Below are 23,279 nucleotides of genomic sequence, written 5' to 3'. Positions count from 1 at the left end.
TAGGGTAGAATTATAAGCTGGTCAGATAGACAGAAATCTTAACACTGTGAGTTAAGAGCAGTGTTTCACCCTTTACTCTTGCTCCTGAGTTTGGGCTCTGGGTTTGGGCTCTTTTTTCGCCGAACCCTGTAACGGGGCCCACTGACCTTCAAGGACCACCTGCACATAGTCTTGAGCGGACAGCTTGTCCTTGCGCACAAAGCACTGGTACGCGCCCCCGTCACTTCGGACCATGTGATCCATTATAAGGTTCTCGTGGTTGATGCCTGTTATCCTGACATTCTTTCCAGGGTTGACGACTTCACCGTTTCGGTACCAGGAGAGTTCCTGGCCCTCACTCCCTGTCACGCTGCAGGACAAGGACACCTGGCTGCCCACGCTGCTTTTAACTTTCCTGGGGCTGATGGCAGCTTTCAGTGGCTCTGGAGTTTTGGGGAAGAGAAAAAAAGAAGGTAAAAACAGCACACATGTACAGATCATTTCAACAACATGCTGAACTTATGACAGGCAAAGGCATCTTCGCAAGCACTTTCTGCCCATTTGTCAATATGCCAAGGTGGGTTTTTTCCTCATACAGGGCACTGAGTAGTCAAAGATATTAAACTGAGCTGACAAGTTAATAGGTTTTATGTAAGTTATACAGTCTTAATTTGGGACTTGTAAACAGCACTAGGTAGAGCTTCTACCTATAATACTCCAAGAGTTAAGGCAGCGGAGGGATTTAGAAAGAACATATTTTTAAAGTTAATTTACCATGTACAATTGCTGTAAGTGATAATGTGTACAGATTTTCTGTTGAAGTAAATTTCTTGTTAAGACTGTTATCTTTCTATTGCTTTTGTAGGGGATGACATTGCAAAAAGAAAAAGAAAAGAACCTTAAAAAAGAACACACTCCATATATTCTTATTTCAGTATTATTTCATGGTGCACCATTTTGTTTGGGAACACCCTCATCACTATTCGTTTTTTTTTTTTTTTTTCCTGGGCTTCTTTCACTGTATAGCAAATAGACTGACATGGGTCATATTGCTTTCTCACTGAGTAAATGTGAGTGTTAACGCACTGACAGTAAGAAATGCAATGTGCTGGTTGCCAGCAAGGACAGAAATATTTGAATATTTAAATCCTATTTGCCGCCTCCCAGCGTGGCACAGATGGGTTTGCTCTGGGCCATTCTCACACACACATACTCACTCCCCTCCCCTATGTGGCTTAACCAGGGCCAGTAACACACAGCTGTAAGAAAGCAGGTAGATATTAGGATTCGTGACCATGAAACAGGGTTTTGTTCTTTAAAATGAGGCTAACTTCTTTGGATAGGTGGTAACTCTCATCTTTGACTTCCTATGTTTTCATTCAGCAAACCCAATTGAATGCCGTAAGCATTTATTGAACATCTACTATATGCCAAGGATGGGGTTAAACTCACAGGTGAGACAAACATGAATAACATTTGTGGTGCCACTAGCATGTGCCATAAAGCTACCAAATATCTTTTGAACATTAGTTAAGTCAGTCTTCCCACAGTCCTGCAAGTTTTCTGTTATCATCTCCATTTTACAGAAGAAACGATTATTCCGAGAGATCAATTAATTTAACCAAATCCATTCAGCAGGTAAATGGCAAAAACCAGTTGTTTACCCCAGTTATTACTGACTTCTTGTGTCACCACATTGTGAAGTCTTTAAGAAATTCAGTCTTCCAGATGGATAAGACAAGTACAACAAGGAAGATAGTAACACAAAGCGTCCATTAGAGACGTACATTGTGTGGAAGAGGATCGATAGAATGTCCTCAGACATCAAGGATGGATAGAACTGAGGCCAGCTGGGATGAAGAGAGGGCCTCGTGAAGAGTGGGAACTGCAGGAATTAGAGCATGAGGCACTGCCAGGTCTCAGGAAGAGTTTTGGATCAGTTTGGATGCAACACAAGGTCTCTGAAGGAGAACAGTGGGAGAAAAATTACACAGGCAGTCTGGGACAAGACCACAAAAGACCTCCAGATTTTGGAATCAAATCAGAGGGAGCTAAAGAGAGCTTTCTAGAATTTTTAGCAAGCAAGTGCTATAGAAAAACACATTTTTTGGAGAATCCATCGATCATATTGTGTTGGACAGACGACAGTGGGGAAACTGGTCAGCAAAGGGGCATTGCAGATGTCTCGTTGAGGTGCAATTAAAACTCGATCTAGTAATGAGAACCTACTGTAGAGCACAGGGAACTCTACTCAATGCTCTGTGGTGACCTAAATGGGAAGGAAGTCCAAAAATGAGGGGATATATGTTTACGTATAGCTGATTCACTTTGCTGTACGGCAGAAACTAACACAGCATTGTAAAGCAACTCTACTCCAATAAAAATTAATTTAAAAAACAAAACAACTCGATCTAGAACTGGGTGGAGGTGGAGAGCACAGCTGAGAAACACGGTGAGATACAATCTCTAGGACTTGGCAGGACTTGGACATGAAAGAAAAGTCTTAAAGAGGGTCCAGGACTTAAAGTTTGCATTTGGAGGGTTTGAGGCTGAAAGATGTCTAGAATAACAAGAGGCTGGTAAATGGTAGAGAGATGATGGAGAGAAGTTTGGGATGCTGTTCTTTGGAAGTACCAGCTAAGCATCTGATATAAAACTGGGAGACACGCTGCTCACCTGACACTCAACAAGGAGGCTGAGGTTGAGCATGCAAATTCAGGGCTGTTTTCAGAGGGGAGGAACTTGAAGCCATAAAATAAAAGAGGGCACCAAAAGAAAAGAGACAAGATAGAATAGAAGAAGTTTCGGACTTTGGAACCCAGGAGCATCCTTTCTGCCTGGAGAAGAGACACCAAACAAAGGGAATAGTCAGAAGGCAGGATGGGAGCAATAGAGGCATATCTGGAACTTTTCCAGACGTGGCAGAGTACAAAGATGAAAACAAGCGCAGCCAGAATTAAGACTTTTCCACAAATAACTTTTAAAATGTAGACAGTGGTAAATGCCTTTACAGAGAAAGCAATAAAATACTCTGAGCCTTGAGCAGGAAATAGGAGGGAAACGGGATGTTTTGAGAATGAGGCACTGCATTAGACTTAGAAAGATGGGAAGTTTTAGACATTCAGGTACTTGAAGACCGTCTTACATTACATGAGGAGGGAACAGCATGACTTGCAATTAGGGAAGGAACAGGTTTGCACGAGAAGAGAAAGAAGTTGGATCTCACAGGAGTAGGGTTTTTTGAAGAAAAACTATGAGAAGTATGACCGTACAGCTTTACTTGAGATGCTTTCCATACTATCCTAAGAGACAAACTTTATTCAACAGAAACTGGGGAGCCACGAAAGGTGGTGTTGAGCCTGCATACTGGAGCGATTCTCATTGGCTGTCCAATGCTGCCTTGTTTCATCTACAAGGGTCTTCAGCCATCGAAATATAACTGTGCAGACATTATCCTCCTTATCTTTCTAATCTCAGCCTAAGCATGTTCGAATGACATTTGCAGGACTCAGTCTGGACAGCCGATTCCAGGCAGTCATTGGGATATTTATTTCAAATGTACTCACTTGGGCTGGTATTGTGCTAAAGCTGTCTACACCCAGGGTGACACTGAAGAGGCAGTTCCATAAACAGGCATAAGGCTGGAGAAAAGCCAGGGTAAGAAAATGCCTCCCTTTTCAATGTCAGACTCGTATTCAGTGTGCTCAGTTCAGTTCATCAAATTTTTATGTATACAGATATGTATGATAGCACACTGGCAACTGAGAGCCACATATTTTGACCAGAGTTCTGACACTCATTTCTGGCCATGTGATCTTGAGTAACTCACTTTGATTTGGTTTCTGCATGAGCAAAATTAAGGCTTTTCAACTAGGTTAGAGCGCTTCCCCCTGCAATCACACCCCTCCTTCTTCCGAGTCTACCTTTGGCGTCCTTCTCAACATCTTCCTCACATCAGTCACTACAAGTCAATTAGAGATGAGATATATCTACCATACTTGGCCTAAATTATCTATAATATTGAGTCCAAGTCCAATATTTGGATAATAACAACCTTATATACAGCCCTCTATAGAGCTGATAATAGCCTCATTTAGAAATTTAAAGCAGCATCTGGAAACAGGCCAAGGACAACTGCTTTGATCTGATCACCACTGCTTTTGCTGACAGCACCACCCTGCCCCTCTCCCTCCACTGACTTGTAGACAGGTTGACCATTCTGAATTCAACAGCTAGGTAATGTATCTTGGAAATATATCCTGTGGCTCCCAACTCTCCAGCTGTGTAACCTTGAGAATTTGGAGCCTCAATTTCCTCGTCTGTAAAATGGGGCTACTGTGGGTCTCAGCAGGGTTGCTGTGAGGATTCGTGGGGGTTACAGAGAAAGCCCGGAGGTCGGCTTGTAACAAGAGCTCCACCATCACCGCTGCAAGTTACCATCCAACTTACGTTTCACGTACAGGCGGCCTATCACCTTAGCCGTTCCATATCTGTTGGACACTTCACACACATAGCTGCCTGAGTCTGAGGGGCGTGCATTCTCAATAAGCAGCCCAGTCACGGTCTTCTGGAACCTTCCAGAAAGTTCCAGGGGCATGTTGTCCTTCAGCCAGCGGTAATCTGGCTCGGGGTGGCCGAGCGCTTTGCAAGGCAACTCCACACGCTGCCCCGCCATGGCTTTGCGATGATCAAACCCATCCAGTATGGACGGGGCTGAGTTCGCTGGGTCTGCAGAAGAAAAGAAAAGCCTATTAGATATGAGTTAAAGTGGTCATTCAGAATCATAGGGCCTCGTGTATAATTCATATTCTATGTATCATTCCAACTATTGATACAGATCTTTAAGATTTTATATATATATATATATATGAACAGAAAAAAGCACTATTCATATAAATTTCTTTTTCTCAGAATTTACAAAAGGTTGAAGCAGTTATATCCCTAAAGAAGATATACAAATGACTGATAAGCACATGGAAAGATGCTCAGTATCATTAGCCACTAGGGTAATACAAATTAAAACCACAGTGAGATACTACTTCATAGCCACTAGGATGGCTATAATAAAAAACACAAGCAATAGCAAGGGCTTGTGAGGACGTGGAGAAGAAACTGGAACCTTCATACATTGTTGATGGGAATGTAAAATGGTGCAGCCACTTTGGAAAACAGTTTGGTAGCTACTTAAAATGTTCAAACTTCAGTTTACTGTAAGGTCCCAAAAGCTCCACTCCCAGGTATCTACCCTAGACAAAGGAAAACCTATGTCCACTCAAAGACTTGTTCACAAACGTTCATAGCAGGATTACTCATAACAGCCAAAAAGCTGAAGTAATCCAAAGGACCATTGTTTAGTGGATGGATAAACAAAATGTGAATATACATACGTACTATTCGGCAATACAAAAGAGTGAAACACTGACACATGTTACAACATGAAAAAGCCTCGAAAGATTATGCTAAATGAAAGAAGGCAGATACAAAGCCATATACTGCAGGATTTGACTTAAATGAAATATGCAGAAAATGAAAATCAGTAGAGACAGATAGTAGATTAGTAGTTTCCCAGAGCTGGAATTGGAATTTACTGCAAATGGGCAGCAGGGATCTTTTTGGGTAGAAAATAATCTTCTAATATTAGATTATATCTCTATGTATTTACTAAAATCATTGAATTGTATACTTAAAATGAGTGAAGCTTATGGTTGGTAAATTAAATCTCGATAAAACTATTTTACAAAAAAAGGAATGGGGCATTTCTTTTACATTTAAGTGATGCTTGATACGTGCTCTCATGGAGACATTTGGTCAGACATAGACTTAGTACAACCACACAACATTGGATTTAATTTCCATCTCCGTGTCTTCAAACTTTTTATCTACATCTTTAAAAACCAGTTTTTATCACAAAAATTTGCAAACTCACACAAAACAAGAGAAAATGATATAATGTGTCCTATATAGTCATCACCCAGATACAACAGGCATCACGATATTTCTATCCTCCTTCTGTTTATTTCTCTATAGCCTCTGCTTTTGGTGCCAACGTGCTTGAGTCAAGTCATAAAACCTATGTTATCTAGAATGCTTCTCTGATGAAAATAAGAGTTTTCATGTATAACCACAATGTCAGTATCACACAAGAGTAATAACAGCCTCTTGGTATCACCTATCATCTACTCCACATTCATTGTTTCATAATGAGATAAAAAGTCATATTATTATTACTGTTTTTATAATTGAGCTAATCAAATCAGGATTGTTTTACAGTTAACATTTTGTTGTTATGTCTCCTTTTCAAATGTTTTTCCAGCTTTATTGAGGTATAACTGGCAAAAATTGTATATACTTAAGGTGTCAAATGTGATGCTTTCAGATAAATATATTTTGTGAAATGATCACCAAAATCAAGCTAATTAGCATTCATTGCCTCACATGGTTACCCTTTTTTCCTTTTCATTCCCCTTCCTTCCTCCCCTCCACCAACTACCCATTTGTTCTCTGTGCTGATGAGTCTGTTTTGTTATGTTTATTCATTTGTTGTTTTAGATTCCACACATAAGTGAAATCATATAGTACAATATTTGTCTTTCTCTCTCTGACTTATTTCACTCAGCATAATACCCTCTATGTCCACTGATGTTTTCACAGATGGCAAGATTTCATTTTTTAGGACTAAATAATATTTCATTGTATATTTATAGCACATCTTCTTTATCCATTCATCTACTGATGTACACTTAGGTTGCTTCCATATCTTAGTTATTGTAAATAATGTTGCAATGAATATAGGGGTGCATATACCTTTTCAAATTAGTGTTTTTGTTTTCTTCAGATAAATACCCAGAAGTGGAACTGCTGGATCATATGGTAGTTCTATTTTTAATTACTTGAAAAGTTCCATACTGTTTTCCATAGTGGCTGTTCAGTGCATGAGGGTTCATTTTTTTGCAAATCCTTGCCAACACTTTTTATTTGTGGACTTTTTGATAATAGCGATTGTGAGAGATGGGTACTGATATCTCACCATAGTTTTGATTTGCACTTCCCTGAGAATGAGTGATGTTCAGCATCTTTTCATATGTCTGTTGGCCATCTGTATGTCTTCCTTGGGAAAAAAAAATCTATTCAGGTCTTCTACCCATTTTTTATTTTGTTTTGTTTTTTGGGTTTTTTTTTGCGTTATGTGGGCCTCTCACTGTTGTGGCCTCTCCCGCTGTGGAGCACAGGCTCCGGATGCACAGGCTCCACGGCCATGGCTCATGGGCCCAGCTGCTCCACGGCATGTGGGATCTTCCCAGACTGGGGCACGAACCCGTGTCCCCTGCATCGGCAGGTGGACTGTCAACCACTGCGCCACCAGGGAAGCCCTACCCATTTTTTAATTAGGTTTTTTTTTGATGTTGAGTTGTATGAGTTCTTTGTATATTTTGGATATTAACCCCTTATCAGATATACCATTTGCAAATATATTCTTCCATTCAGCAACCTTCTCATTTTGTTGATAGTTTTCTTCACTGCACAAAAGCTTTTTAGTTTCATGTATTCCCATATATTTATTTTTTTGCTTTTTTTCCCCTTGCCTGAGGAGATAGATCTAAAAAAATATTGCTAAGACCAATGTCAAAGAATGTACTGCCTATGTTTTCTTCTAGGAGTTTTACAGTTTCAGGACTTAAGTTTAGGTCTTTAATCCATTTTGAATTTATTTTTGTATATGGTGTGAAAGAGTAGTCCAGTTTGATTCTTTTGCCTTTAGGTATCCAGTTTTCCCAACATCATTTATCAAAGAGGCTATCTTTTACCCGTTTTATATTCTTGCCACCTCTGTCATAGATTAATTGATCATAGAAGTGTGGGTTCATTTCTGGTCTCCCTATTCTGTTCCATTGATCTATGTGTCTGTTTTTGCATCAGTACCATACTGTTTTGATGACTGTAGTTCTGTAATATAGTTTGAAATCAGGGAGCATGATATGCCTCCAGCTTTGTTCTTCTTCCTCAGGATTGTCTAGACTATTCAGAGTTTCTTTGGCTTCCATACAAATTTTAGAATTATTTGTTCTAGATATGTGAAATGCCATTGGTATTTTGATATGAATTGCAACGATTCTGTAGATTGCCATGGGGAACATGGCCATTTTAATCATATTTATTCTTCTGAGACATAAGCATGTTGTGTCTTTCCATTTGTTTGTGTCATCTTCAATTTCTTTCATCAACGTCTTCTGGGTTTTGGAATACAAGTCTTTTACCTCCTTGGTTAGATTTATTCCTAGGTATTTTTTTTCTCGATGCACTTGTAAATGGGATTGTTTTCTTAATTTCTCTTTCTCATAGTTTGTTATTACATGTATAGAAATGCAAGAAATTTCTGTATTTTAATTCTATATCCTGTAACTTTACCAAATTTATTGTATGAGTTCTAGTAGTTTTTTGGTGGCATCTTTAGGATTTTTCTGTATATAGTATCATGTCATCTGCAAACAGTGATAGTTTTACTTTTTCCTTTCCAATTTGCATTACTTTTATTTCTTTTCTTGTCTGATTTCTGTGGCTTGGACTTCCAGTTCTATGTTGAATGAAAGAGTGAGAGTGAATATTTTTGTATTGTTTCTAATCTTAGAGGAAATGCTTTCAGCTTTTCAGTGTTGAGTATGGTGTTAGCTGTGGGCTTGCCATATATATGTTGAGGTATGTTCTCTCTATACTCACTTTGTTGAGAGTTTTTTTTTTTTTTTTAATTTATTTTTGGCTGCATTGGGTCTTCATTGCTACTTGCGGGCTTTCTCTAGTTGCAGTGAGTGGGGGCTACTCTTCATTGTGGTGCATTGGCTTCTTATTGTGGTGGCTTCTCTTGTTGTGGAGCACAGGCTCTAGGTGCTCAGGCTTCAGTAGTTATGGCACGAGGACGCAGTAGTTGTGGCTCATGGGCTCTAGAGCACAGGCTCAGTAGTTGTGGCACATGGGTTTAGTTGCTCCACGGCACATGGGATCTTCCTGGACCAGGGCTCAAACCCATGATCCCTGCGTTGGCAGGCGGATTCTTAACCACTGCACCACCAGGAAAGACCCAAGAGTTTTGTTTTTTTTTTATCATAAATGAATATTAAATTTTTTCAAAAGCTTTTTCTGCCTCTACTGATATAATCATATGATTTTGATTCTTTAATTTGTTAACATAGTGTGTCACATTGATTGATTTGTGTATACTGAACTATTCTTGTATCCCAGGGATAAATCCCATGGATCATGGTGTATGTCTCTTAATGTATTGTTGAATTCAGTTTGTGCTAATATTTTATTGAGGATTTTTGCAATATTCATTCTTGATGTTGGCCTATAATTGTGTGGTGTGCGTGGTGTCTTTGTCTGGTTTTGGTATCTGAGTGACTGGGTGATTCTGGCATCACAGAATGAGTTCAGAGGCATTTCTTCCTATTCAAATTTGGAATAGTTTGAGAAGGATTGGCTCTTCTTTAAATGTTTGGTAGAATTCACCTGGGAAGTTGTCTGGTCCTGGAACTTTGTTTGTTGAAAGGTATTTTTTGTTGTTTTTTTTTGTTTTTTTACTGATTGATTTCATTAATGGTAATCAGTCTGTTTAGATTTCCTATTTCTTCCTGATTCAGTCTTGGGAGATTGTACATTTCTAGGAATTTATCCATTTCTTCTAGATTGTCCATTTTATTGGTGTATAATTGTGGTAATCTCTTATGATCCTTTGTATTTCTGTGGTGTTGGTTGTAACTTTTCCCCACTTATTTATGACTTTATTTATTTGGAACCTCTCTCTTTTGTTCTTGATGATTCTGGCTAAAATTTTATATATATTTTTTAATCTTTTCAAAGAACTAGCCCTTAATTTTATTGATTTTTTCTATTTTTTTAGTTTCTATTGCATTTGTTTCTGCTCTGATCTTTATAATCTCTTTCCTTCTACTAACTTTGGTTTTGTTTTTGTTTTTCTTTTTCTAGTTCCTCTAGTATAAAGTTAGGTTGTTTATTTGAGATTTTGCTTATTTCTTGAGGTAGGCTTGCATCACTATAAACTTCCCTCTTAGAACTGCTTTTGCTGTATCTCATAGATTTTGGATTGTTGTATTTTTGTTTTTGTGTGTATTCAGATATTTTAAAATTTCCTCTTTGGTTTCTTTAGTGACCCATTGGTTGTTTAGTAGCATACTGTTTAGCTGCCACATGTTTGTGATTTTTGCAGTTTTTTTCTCTTGTAGTTGATTTGTAGTCTCATATCCTTGTGGTTGGAAATGATGCTTGATATGATTTCAATCTTAAATTTACTGAGACTTGTTTTTGTGGCCTAGCGTGTGATCTTTCCTGAAGCCCATCTGATCTAATGTTTCATTTAAGGTGAATCTTTCCTTATGGATTTTCTGTTTGGATGATCTGTCCATTGATGTAAGAGGGGTATTTAAGTCCCCTACTATTATTGTGTTGCTCTCAATTTCTCCCTTTAAATTTGTTAATATTTGCTTTATATATTTAGGGGATTTTATACTGGATGCATAGATTCAATTGTTATATCTTCTTTTTGGATTGATCTCTTTATCATTTTGTAATGTCCTTCTTTGTCCCTTTCAGTCTGTGTGTGTCTTTAGATCTGAAGTGCGTCTCTTGCTGGCAGCATATATATGGGTCTTGTTTTTTTTGGTTTTTGTTTTTTTTTCATTCAGCTACTCTATGTCTTTTGATTAGTTATGTACTTATTCCCATTTGTTAATTGTTTTCTGGTTGTTTTGTAGTTCTTTTTTGTTCCTTTCTTCTTTTTATGCTCTCTTCCCTTGTGACTTGGTAACTATCTTTAGTGTTATGTTTGGATTCCTTTCTCTTTTTTGTGTATCTATTATAGATTTTTGGTTTGTGGTCACCAAATAGATATCTATCTATCTATCTATCTACATATATATGTGATTATTTTAAGTTGATGATCTCTTAAGTTTGAACATATTCTAACAACCCTGCATTTTTAGCAATGCTTAACATATTTGACTTTGTATTTTATGTCTTTTTGTTTTGTGTATCCCTTAACTACTTATTGTAGATATAAATCATTTTATTGCTTCTATCTTTTAACCTTTTTACTTGCTTTATAAGTAGTTGATCTACTATCTTTACTGTATGTTTGCCTTTACCAATGAGATTTTTCTTTCATAATTTTCATGTTTCTAGGTGCAGTACATTCTTTCTTGCTTAGAGAAGTCCCCTTATCATTCCTTGTAAAATGGGTTTACTGGTGGGTGCTGAAATCTTTCACCTTTTGCTTGTCTAAAACTCTCTACCTCTCCTTTTGTGGAGTGTTCTTGATTTTTTTCCTTTCATCACTTTAAATATATAATGCCACTCCTCTCTGGCCTGCAAAGTTTCTTCTGAAAAGTGAGCTGACAGTCATCTGGGAGTTCCTTTGTACTTAATTAATTTCTTTTCTGTTGCTATGTTTAAGTTTCTCTCTTTATCTTTAATTTTTGCCATTTTAACTGCAATGTGTCTTGGTATGGATCTCTTTGGTTCACCTTGTTTGAGATTCTCTGTGCTTCCTGGACCTAGATATTTGTTTACTTTCCCTGGATAGGAAAGTTGTCAGCTATTATTTCTTCAAAGAAGTTGCCTTCCCCATTCTCTCTCTCTCCTCTTTATGAAGCCCATGTAATGTGAATGTTAGTATGCTTGATGTTGTCTTGGAGGCCTCAGACTATCCTCATTTTTTAAATTCTTTTTTCTTTTTTCAGTTCAGCTTGAGCGATTTCCATTACTGTCTTCCAGTTTGCTGATCATCTAATCTACTACTGATTCCTTCTAGTGTATTGTTATTTCAGTGATTGTATTCTTCAGCTCTTCTTGGTTCTAACTCTTTGTTAGACTTCTCACTGTGTTCATCCATTCTTTTCTTGAGTTTATTGAGCATTTTTATGATCATTACCTTGAACTCTTTATTGGGTAGATTGTTATCTCCACTGCACTTAGTTCTTCTTCTGGCATTTTATCTTGTTCTTTTGTGTGCAATATATTCCTCAGTTGCCTCATGTTGTCTAATTCTCTGTTTTTATTTCTATGTATTAGGTAGGTCAGTTACATTTCCTGATCTTGGAGAAGTGGCCTTATACAGGAAACATCCTATGGGTCCCAGCAGCACACTCTTCTCTGGTCACCAGAGGTATATGCTCTAAGGGTGCCCTTATGTGGGCTGCATGCACCCTTCTGTTGTAGTTGAGCCCACTACTGTGGGAGTGCTGGTAGGCAGGGCTGGACCCCAGCCTGGTTGGCTGGCAGGCCCTGCCTCATGCAGAGGTTGCTGCCCCACTAATGGGTGGGGCTGGGTCTCCATGCAGCAGGCTGCTAGCCTGGGTCGGGGAGTGCAAGGTGTGCTGCCAACTGGTCCATGGGTGGGTAAGCCTCCAATGCTACTAGGTGAGAGAGAGGACTCTAAACAGGCACTTGCCAGAACTAGTGTCCTCATGGTACAATGAGCTCTCCAAAATTGCTGCCACCAGCATCTCCCCAGGGGGAGTCCCAGTTGCTTAGTACCTATGCAGGAGGCTCTCCAAGATCAGCAAGTGAGTCTGACCCAGGCTCTTTTCAAATTACTGCCTCTGCACTGGGTATCAGAGTGTGTGAGATTTTGTATGAGCCCTTTGAGAGTTCTATTTCCCTCAGCCCTCTTGTTCTGCTGTATACAAGCCCCACTGGCTTTCAAAGACAGACAGTCTGGGGATTCATCTTCCTGATGCAGGACCTCCAGGCTAGGAAGCCTGATGTGGGGCTCAGACTCTTCACTCCTTGGGGAGAACCTCTGCAATTGTGATTCTCCTTCCTTGTGGGTTGCCTATCCAGAGGTGTGATCTTGACTATATCACGTCTCTGCCCTTCTTACCTGCTCACTGTGGTTCCTTCTTTATCTCTTTAATTGTGGAAAACTAGTCTTCAGGTCATTCTCATCAACAGTTTCTCTGCAAATAGTTCTAATTTTGGTGTGCCCATAGCAAGAGGTAGCTCAGGGTCTTCCTACTCTGCCATCTTGGCCACACCCCCTTACCAGTGATCTTAGTTGTTATGGCTCTTGATTCTCTTTTAATTCAGATAAGACTCTCCTTCTATTTCCTTTCATGTCTTTGACTCATTGAAGAAACCAGGTGAGTTATCTTACAAGAAATCTCACATTTTGAATTTCTTTCTTCATGGTGTCATTTAACCTGTTCCTCTACTGCCGTTTTCCTTATAACTGGAATTTAGTTGTAATGGATAGTCTAGATCAAGTTCAACCGTTTTTCTTTCCCTTTGCATCTATATAACATGTTGCTTTCCCACACTCAGTGAGACTAAATTGATCAGAAAATTCAGATGATAATGTTTGTCTGAATTAAGTTATTTTATTAAGGGTTGAAAATGGCAATTTTAAAATTTCTGTTTTCTTTCACATTCAATAGATGTAATTATTCTGTAAATAAGAACTTTTCTCCCTGAACTAGGGTTATTTGGTTATCTTGAAATGCAGTAGTTACAAGAAAAACAGGAAGAAATTTTGTTGTTATCTTTAATGACTAATTATCAAAATCAAGAGTTGGTGTCTGCCTTAGTTACCTCTAAGTAGATTAATAAGTTTCTTATTATTGCTTTTGTTATTATTAAATGTCTATGTATGTGTGCACATGTAAGTATATATGTAAATGATTATGCAAGCATATATATGTACATATGTGTGTTATATATACACACATGTGTGTATGTGTGTGTGTGTGTATGTATATGTATATATATATATATATATATACACACATACATATATATATGCATACATACAATTGTGACAAGACCCCTTTTATGTTCCAGGCTCATCTTATATGTTTCCTGTCCCAGACCAAGAATCCATTGTTCTTTCAAGGAAACATCGTCCCTGTTATTAGGGAATAATATTTAAAGAAGACTATGATCTAGGTGGTAGAGGTGCTTGTTGCTCTTCGTTGCCCACTGCCCACTGAAAAGGGAAAGAACTTGGAATCACATATTAAAAAAAACATCAAGTGTGTACTGATACTTTCTATTGGATATTTCATGAATTTTATTAATTCTTTGGTTTTCTATTTTTATCTTTTCTGTTACACTGAAAATCTTGGTTCCAAATAAAAATAATATAAACATGGTTAATTTTCCCTCTGTTATAGTATCTTATAGGATGAAATTCTTCTAGGGCCTCCCATACTACTGAGCCTTCTCTCTCTGTTTAGTGTTCCACTCTGGCTCAGTTTGATTCCTAAATCCAGCAGTTTTCCTCAGGGTGAGATTCTGTTCTTCTGAAAGCAGTATTTGCTAAATATTTCTGAGATCTGCAAGGAGTTAGGCTACTACCAAGCTATGTGATATCATGGCCCTTTTGCATTCAGCTTCAACTCAGAGGTTGTGTAGGTCTATCAAATTGTTGTGAATATTCTTGGACACATTTTAGGTTTCCATTCAAGAGATGGTCCTCTTCTATTTTTTATTTTTTTTAAATTTATTTTTGGCTGTGTTGGGTCTTCGTTGCTGTGCACAGGCTTTCTCTAGCTGCAGCGAGAGGGGGCTTCTCTTCATTGTGGTACATGGGCTTCTCATTGCCGTGGCTTCTCTTATTGAGGAGCATGGGCTCTAGGCATGTGGGCTTCAGTAGTTGTGGCACGTGGGCTCAGTAGTTGTGGCTCATGGGCTCTAGAGCGCAGGCTCAGTAGTTGTGACACATGGACTTAGTTGCTCCGCGGCATGTGGGATCGTCCTAGACCAGGGCTCGAACCTGTGTCCCCTGCATTGGCAGGCGGATTCTTAACCACTGCACCACCAGGGAAGTTCCCGTCCTCTGCTTTTTGGAGATGAGCATTTGCTGGCAACTTTGCAGTTCTGTGACTATATAGTAATCCCAGTAACTCTTCCCTTTTCACTATCCATCACCTCTTGTTACACTGCTGCTCTTCTTACGCTGGTCCTATTGTTGTCAGTAGTTTGTCCATAGCCCCCCACAATTAAGAGTTTCTGGGGAATCCCCATCACCTAATTTTGTTGATGTCATCCACGTGCTTTTTCTTTTGTCATCCTATTGCATCTGTTTCGGCTTCAGGAGAAGTTTGGAGTCGTTAAAAACCTTGTTACTGACATGCCCCCGCCATGATCCAAACCCCATGTGTATATTTTTAAATGAATTTAACTCTAATTTAAAATAAAATTAATTTCTCTTTGCCTTCAAAGCTTAGAACTCTAGAACAATAATCCGCACTCAGTGTCTATGTTCTCATCTTCTAGCACTGATAATCTCCTCCCTCAACTACTTTATTAAAATGTCTGTGACCCAAAAGTCATAAGCGTAATTCACCACATGCAGCAGACTCTCTTATGAGCCTTTTGATTATGTGTGACTCTGTTGACTTCTCCCTTCTTGCAAATACCACCTTTAACCCCGAACGTTTGGTCTTATTCCCTCTCTTCTGCTGGCATCTGAGTGTATGGTATTCCTTCACTAGATTCTGCTCTGATGTTCCTCACTTATCTGCACAAATGCTCATGAGGCGATCGCGTGGACGCTCATCACTTCCATGGTGACCCAATGCTAATGAGTCCTGCTGCCTATTTTTGAAACATCAGCAAAACATGCTTAAAAAAAATTAAAAATAAATAACCTTGGGATTAAGAAAAGCAAATTTGCCTTTCCCACTCTGAGAGTTAAATTTGAAAATCAGTACTTACTGATTTAGAGTAGAGATAAACAAGGTTACCTTTTCAGGCTTTCTCTCTTTTTAGGTTTCTCTTTAGAGAAAAATGGGCTCCCAGATTATCATCACTTAATTCACGTTCTTTCGATGGAGAAATGTTTATTTGCTTCTTTTGCTAAGCTCAATCTCATACCCAGATCCATGCCACCCCCAGAGACTGCTCCTTTCTTAACTCAATATTGTCATAAAGAAGTTCCTCTTCAATGCAAACAAGACCTTTCCTAAGATATTCTGAACATATAGACGACTGTGTTGTCATTAAAGCTACCATGGAATAGATGACAGATGCCATTCATTTTCTAATTCATTTTCTCTATATTTTTGAAAAAAGTGAGCATATTTTTACTGTAATGATTATTCTTGCCCTTAAAAGAGGCAACAAGATATAACTATAATACAAGGGATAAAGTATCAATTGACATGAAAAAGAAGAGGTAAAAAAAAAAAGTATTTTCAAGTTCAGAGGAAAAATCAATGAATTATGACTTACGTTTTTTCTACACCTGAAAAGACAGGTGGGCTTTGGCTATTTTAAGGATGTGAATGGGGAAGAGGAATCTAGATAGAACATTATCAAGGGCAGTAAGTGGGTGTTCAGGTGACATTGTTTTAATTACCCCAACGTTTAAAAACTTCCCGTCACATCTCCCGCACAAAACATCATGACAAATAAAATAGATATTCACTGCATGGATCGATTTTACACTCTAAAGCTATAAGGGCGAAGGTCAGATATTTTGCACTTGATTTTTAATACCAAGATGGTCATTTCACGCTTTAAACTGCTGCATGAAGTGCTAATGCGTCCCCGTGTGAATGGATTGCTGATTTGTTTGACAGACGGGCCAATAGCAAGCCAACTATAAAGATTCTTCAAAAGGTCAATATTTTCTCAAAGCATAAATCCCATTAAAAAAGGCACAAAACGGACATATTTATCACAGTGGAATAAACTTGCTCTGGGGTTTTCTTCACTCAAGAATAATCCTGGAAGGAGTTAAGAGAATGTGATTATTTCTTTAACTTTAGACGTGGATAATTTCCCCACTATTGTTAGACATGATACAGGGAACAAGTTGGCACCAGGGACCGGTTTCATGGAAGACAATTTCTCCACGGATCGGCAGGGGTGGGGGGAATGGTTGAGGGATGATTCAAGTGCATTACATTTACGGTGCACTTTATTTCTATGATTATTCCATTATAATATATAATGAAACAATTATACAACTCACCATAATGCAGACAGGAGGCGGAGCTCAGGCGGTAACATGAGCAATGGGGAGCGGCTGTAAATACAGATGAAGCTTTGCTCGCTCGCCCGCCGCTCACCTCCTGCTGTGCGGCCTGGTTCCTAACAGGGGCTGGGGATCCCTGTTCTATAGAACCCCGCCCTGCTCCCCCAGATCTATGCAGGGTAGGAGGCATCATGGTGCTGATTGGTATTGCCAATGACATAACATACAAATAACAGGGCAAGGAGGCATTGTCAGCAAAACAGAAGTCATATTGGGTCAAAGGAATTTGGAGCTTTATAAAAGGTGAAATTATTTCACTTGAAATATCCATATTTGCATTGTACTGTATTGGTATTGGTTTAAAAAACCTTAAATTGCTGGGCTTCCCTCATGGTGCAGTGGTTGAGAATCTGCCTGCCAATGCAGGGGACACGGGTTCGAGCCCTGGTCTGGGAGGATCCCACATGCAGCGGAGCAACTGGGACCGAGAGCCACACTACTGAGCCTGCGCGTCTGGAGCCTGTGCTCCGCAACAAGAGAGGCCGTGATAGTGAGAGGCCCGCGCACCGCGATGAAGAGTGGCCCCCGCTCGCCGCAACTAGAGAAAGCCCTTGCACAGAAACGAAGGCCCAACAGACCCAAAACTAATAAATAAATAAACAAACTTATATTAAAAAAAAACCTTAAATTGCTAAAATATTTTGGGGAAGAAAAATGAAGGCTTCATTTCGTTCATGAATTCCACAATTTTGGTTGAGTCATCCCAGAGCACTAACAAAGGAAGACAGAGACAGATACAAAATACAGTGTTGATGAATTTTTACCTGATACAAAAAGTCTAGCGCTGTTACTCTGCCTTGTCTCCCCGGTGTATCTGTGCCGTGTGATACAGCGGTAGTTATACAATCCATCTTCATTCTGTACATCTTTAATATACAAGGCTCCCGTGGATGTGATGAGAAATCTAGATCCTGAAATCAAAGAAAACGATTACCCCATTAAAACAGAACAGAAGCAACGAAGTCATATAAACAAAGTCATTGAATAGTTTTTCTTCACTTGAAGGAAACTCATGTGAAGGAAAATAAAAGGTGTGTGTTTGTATGTGTGTGTTACTTTAAGGGCCTGAGATATATATTAATTCTTCAACTATCCTAAATTAAGAGGTTTTAGTAAGTATGCTACCCAATAAATATATACTTGTAAAGCCTACCCTCATGAATTAATTTTTTAGGTCATGTATTTATTTAACAGCAACAAAGTAGGCATATAACTAGTATGTAGCTAATTTAGCATATTTTCTTTGATCATCACTTTTCTCTAGAATGTGACAAATTAAAGGAGTATTAACTTTCTTTTGTAAATTTCTACCTCATGTAAATATAAACTTTTGCCTCAGTTTGAAATATTTCAATAAACACACAAAAATGCTAGACTACAGAGCAATAATACATTCCACAATCTTCCCAGGAAAGACTGTCTTATTTCCTCAATAATAACCAACACTTACCTCTATATTCTAAGACAAAGGTCAGTTCCTCCTATATTCAGTGTTTCAGAGAACACTGCTATTTCCTAATTACTACTCAAATTATTGACAATAACATCTTCACCTCAGGGAGAAAAAAGCCATACCCAGCTGTGCCTCCTTCATATCAGCACAGGACAAAATGTGTTCTCCATGACCTGTGATTTTCATCTCTACAACTCTATTTGTACAGAAATGGCTAACATTAAGAGATCAAGCATCAGTGCTGCTTGAAGAAGAATAAAGATGATTTTTCCTTTGAAAATGTAAATATCTAAAGACAATTCTTCACTGTTCAATTATAATTTGATGATACACCAAATAAAAGCTAAGGAGTAAATCTCAAGGTGAGTTGTTGCACCTACATGGTAGTGACTCAAGATGCTTTCTACCACTGTTAGAGTCTTTCCTATGGAATATTTCTGTGTCTGATGCAATTCTACTTAAAAGATAATGTGTTTTTGTCTCCTTGGGGAAGGACTAAAATGCCAAAAATTCACCTTCTTTTAAACTGTTTTCCTTAGGTTCATTTGAAACTGCCTTGGGTTTATTTTAATCAGAATTTGCCAGGAGTCTTGACTTCATTAATTTTAGGTCTCAAATATTCAAGTTGAGCCAACACTTGGTTATTTCTTGGTTATTTCTTATATTTTATTCATAGGGGTGGGATATGGAGGGTGGGAGGGAGACGCAAGAGGGAGGGGCCATGGGGATATATGTATACATACAGTTGATTCACTTTGTTATACAGCAGAAACTAACACAACATTGTAAAGCAACTATACTCCAGTAAAGACGTTAAATTTTTTTTTTTAAATATGGGCTTCCTTGGTGGCACAGTAGTTAAGAATCCACCTGCCAATGCAGGGGACAGGGGTTCGAGCCCTGGTCCAGGAAGATCCCACATGCCGCAGAGCAACTAAGCCCATGAGCTACAACTACTGAGCCTGCATGCTGCAACTACTGAAGCCCACGCGCCTGGAGTCCGTGCTCCACGACAAGAGAAGCCACCACAGTGAGAAGCCCGTGCATCGCAAGGAAGAGTAGCCCCTGCTTGCCACAACTAGAGAAAGCCTGCACACAGCAACGAGACCCAACACATTTTATTTTTAAATAAATAAAAATAATTTAAAAAAATCTTAAAAAACATAAAAATGGTTTATTACTTCTTATGCAATATGAAAGCAATTCCATGGACATGAACAAGAAAAAAATCATAAAACAACTACTGATCTAGCATAAGCTTTCCAAAAGAACACCAACTAACTACTAAAGGAGGATAAAATATCTTTAAGTAATAAATTTACTTTTTAAACAACTGCATTAGTTACTTATTTTAAAACATGCTATAAATATGCTAAATATTAGAATAGCTGAAAAAGTAAATGGTGTATATTCTAGATATTTTTGCATTATCTTCCCCCTAAAAAAAGCAACTAAAAATACCACTTGTCATATTTCATCACATGCCAAGCATTTCTTACCAGTATATAATGTGTATAATTGAAACACTTTTTTCTTTCAGTATATTTTGCATACTTACATAATGCTTTCATAACCAGTTCCTTTAAAGTACAGAGTGATAGACAGAAAAGAGGGACGGAAAAGATACTGCATTAACTCCTGTCACCTCTCTAACACAGAGTCTTTTCATTGGAATTGACAGGCCATCGGCAGTGGCTCAATGTAAGGAAAAGCATCGTGTGCACGGCTGCTCAGAGCTCTGAGAGATGCTCAGGGTTGCAGCAGCAGCCTGCACTCATTACTCCACTGATTCCTGAGAGGGCTCTGGTCTCCAGGCACATTTAATTTGATCACTCACTTTGCTCCTGGAATATCTGACTTCTTTTTACCCACTTAGCATGCTAAATAAAACTCTCTTAAGACATGTTGTTTCAGAAAAACAGGAACCCTGTCTGAAACATTTTCTGAAATATTCACAGGAAAGAGAGAAGGAGGTGACTGAATTCCTGGGCTAATTCGAACCATCTCTGTCTAACCCTTTATTTCTCGTTAAAACACATCCCCAAACTGATCGGTATTTTAAAATTTAAAATAAGGATGAAGAATAGAAGCCTTTGATTAGGACAGGGCTGCGAAGACCCAAGGTTCAATCTGAACTCCCGAGACACGTGGAACCCTCAGGACAATGAGGGGACAGCACAGCTGCTAGAACGCCAGGCTTCACAGGGACAAGGAAGCTTCTCATCCACCCCCTTGCTTGCCACTGCACCCCGCTTCCTGTCTTACTTCACCAGAGGGTTTTGTATCATATGGAATAAATTGGTTCACAGCCTTAAATGAAATTGAAGAATGTGCTTCTGTTAAAATAGGCAAATATTAAAATACAAAATATTAACAGCAATAAACTGCACACACACCCAAACTGTCTCTTTCTCTCTCACACACACACATATGCACACGCACACCCACAGACATATACACATACACCCTTTACTACTCAGAAGTGTCTGGTAATATACAACTGTGCAAAGTCAAAATTCTATAGGTAACTTTCTTTCCCTTGGAAAACTATCAGCACTTTAGGTGGAAACATTACTAAAATACAGTAGATACATTTTGTCATGTTAAACACATTGCAAATCAGTCAGTTAACAAGAGTGAGTGATTTCTGGATTCAGGGTCATCATTGTGGGCGTTGATTATTGAGCCATGCTGCTCAGTTATTAGAGGGATGTCTTGGAAGCTACCTTGGCTTCTCAACATGCACTAAATGGTCCAGGAATTCAAGCTCCTGCTTCTGCCTTTAATAGTTTATCTGTTCCCCCCGTTACTACCAGGCTATTAGCTGTTACTTCTCTCTGCTGTCAGTATCCCTGTGAACACACACCCAATGTAATGCCTTCGGTATGCTGAGAGGTAGAAACTAGACATACCAAAGCTGTTAGAAGTTTGCATAAACTAAGAGTAAATGGGTATCAAGTGACTGCTGGCGTCGTTCTCCAATGTTCATCGACATGAGCTGGTATGTTAATGCCACTGAAGTAAACCCACAGCTTGGTACCAGTTCAGCCAGCCTGGCTAAGCTCAACACAGGGACTAGTGGGATATTTCTATCTAGAAACATAAAACTACCAAAGAAAATGGGGCATCTGCATGATTCGGAATGTTGTAGAACACTCAGGGTAGAAGTCCTACAGCCACATTCCTCCTGTCATGGTGCTGAGCAGTGAACACACAGAGCATGGCAGGTCCTGAGGCTCAGGCACAATGCCTTTTGGGTTTCTGACCAGCGTCAGAGGCAGAGAAATAGCAACAGTTCTAGAAATCCATTTTGCCAAGCTCTGAGTAGTCAACTGCAGACAGCAGGCATGCGTGTCCTCCTGAAGGGAGCGTGTGGGAGCTGATTCTAGGAGGTGCCATGTGTTCTGGGTGAACAGGACACCAGAGCTGAGAGGTGCATCAGTTCACTGTCCTGGGCTCCGAGAACCCGAAAAGGAATGAGACACAGCCTCCGTCTTCAGGGAGCTTACAATCTAAACAGCTTTGAGTCTCAGGGTTAGAGACATGGCATCAGGTAGGAAAAGAGGATGGGAGGGAAAAGGCTGGATTATAATCTGGGAAGAGGCTTATCTTCATCTGGATGAAGGGAAACACCACTACTGAGGGAGGAAAAGTTGATATTTATCACCAAACCTGTACTCATCTTTGTGTATTACTCTGATACAAATAATTAGCTGTATATGTTCCCTTTATTAACCTGCTTGCTCAATCTACTCTGCTATTTTTTTTTTCCTGTTCTTGTAAAGTACCGAGTTAAAAGCTCTTTCCCTGGTACCAGGTGTAACAAGCTCACCCACCTGGAGAGATTCCTCATTGTGGAAGAAAAAAAAATCTGAGTTTGGGAATCCAATGGATATGAATTCCAAACCCGTCAATGCCACTACGTGTGACCCCCGATGAGACATTCAACCTCTTTAACCTTTGGATTGTTCATCTATGAAAAAGAGAGGATGAGTCACATCCTCTTTGCTCTACTGTTGGAGATGAGGTTAATGCATAGAGGCCCTCTAACAGATAGCCATGCATTAAAATGGTAGTTTTGGAAGTAAATGTCATGTGTGTTACTCAGCTGACCTTCTAAGAAAAGCCGGTCAACAGGTGTACCTAGTACTGCCCAAGGCCATCGGGCCTGCCTGAGCCCATGTTCACTTACATAGTGGGGCTCACTTCTAACTCTTCATGGATGTGCTTCCTGATGTGAAGCAACCCTCATGTGTTAGAAAAAGCACCGAAATGGAAATGACAATGGTGAGTTTGACATTAGAATTCTGCCACTTGGAGCTGTGTCACTGCAGGCAAAATATTTCCCTACCCTCTCTGGGCCAATGTCACACAACAGAGCACTAACATGGGGTAGAAAGATATAAATTAGGCCCAGAGAGGGCCTTTACACGCCCTTTCTGTGGGGCTCTTGGGGGAGGAGGCTATGCAGACACTGTCTTCAGAAATCCTTTCTGCAGTAGAAAGGGATTAGATAGAAACTAGATAGATAGATAGATAGATAGATAGATAGATAGATAGACAGATAGATAGTTAAAGAGTAGATAGACAGAAAAATGATAGATGATAGGTAGGTAGATAGATAGGTAGATAGATGATAGGTAGATAGATAGATAAAGAGTAGATAGATAGATGATAGGTAGGTAGATAGATAGATAAAGAGTAGATAGATAGATGATAGGTAGGTAGATAGATAGATGATAGGTAGATAGATAGATAAAGAGTAGATAGATAGAAAGATGATAGGTAGGTAGATAGATA

General features: G+C 39.1%; 1 protein-coding gene across 1 annotated transcript in view; it reads right to left on the bottom strand.

The window, feature by feature from the left end:
• Positions 1-23,279, bottom strand: part of DSCAM (DS cell adhesion molecule) — a gene marked incomplete at its 5' end in the record, with an annotated part of 743,491 nt that overhangs the window by 314,637 nt on the left and 405,575 nt on the right. Inside the window, 3 exons of the mRNA XM_060009865.1 lie at positions 147-422; positions 4,429-4,707; positions 17,791-17,937. Of these exons, the coding sequence (XP_059865848.1) occupies positions 147-422; positions 4,429-4,707; positions 17,791-17,937 (702 nt within the window). The remainder of the gene's footprint in view (positions 1-146; positions 423-4,428; positions 4,708-17,790; positions 17,938-23,279) is intronic.

The sequence above is a fragment of the Delphinus delphis genome, chromosome 4 (genome assembly GCF_949987515.2).
Source record: "Delphinus delphis chromosome 4, mDelDel1.2, whole genome shotgun sequence".
Lineage (NCBI taxonomy): Eukaryota > Metazoa > Chordata > Mammalia > Artiodactyla > Delphinidae > Delphinus > Delphinus delphis.
Note: the sequence above shows the minus strand (reverse complement) of the source record. Positions and strands in the feature narration are given on the sequence as shown.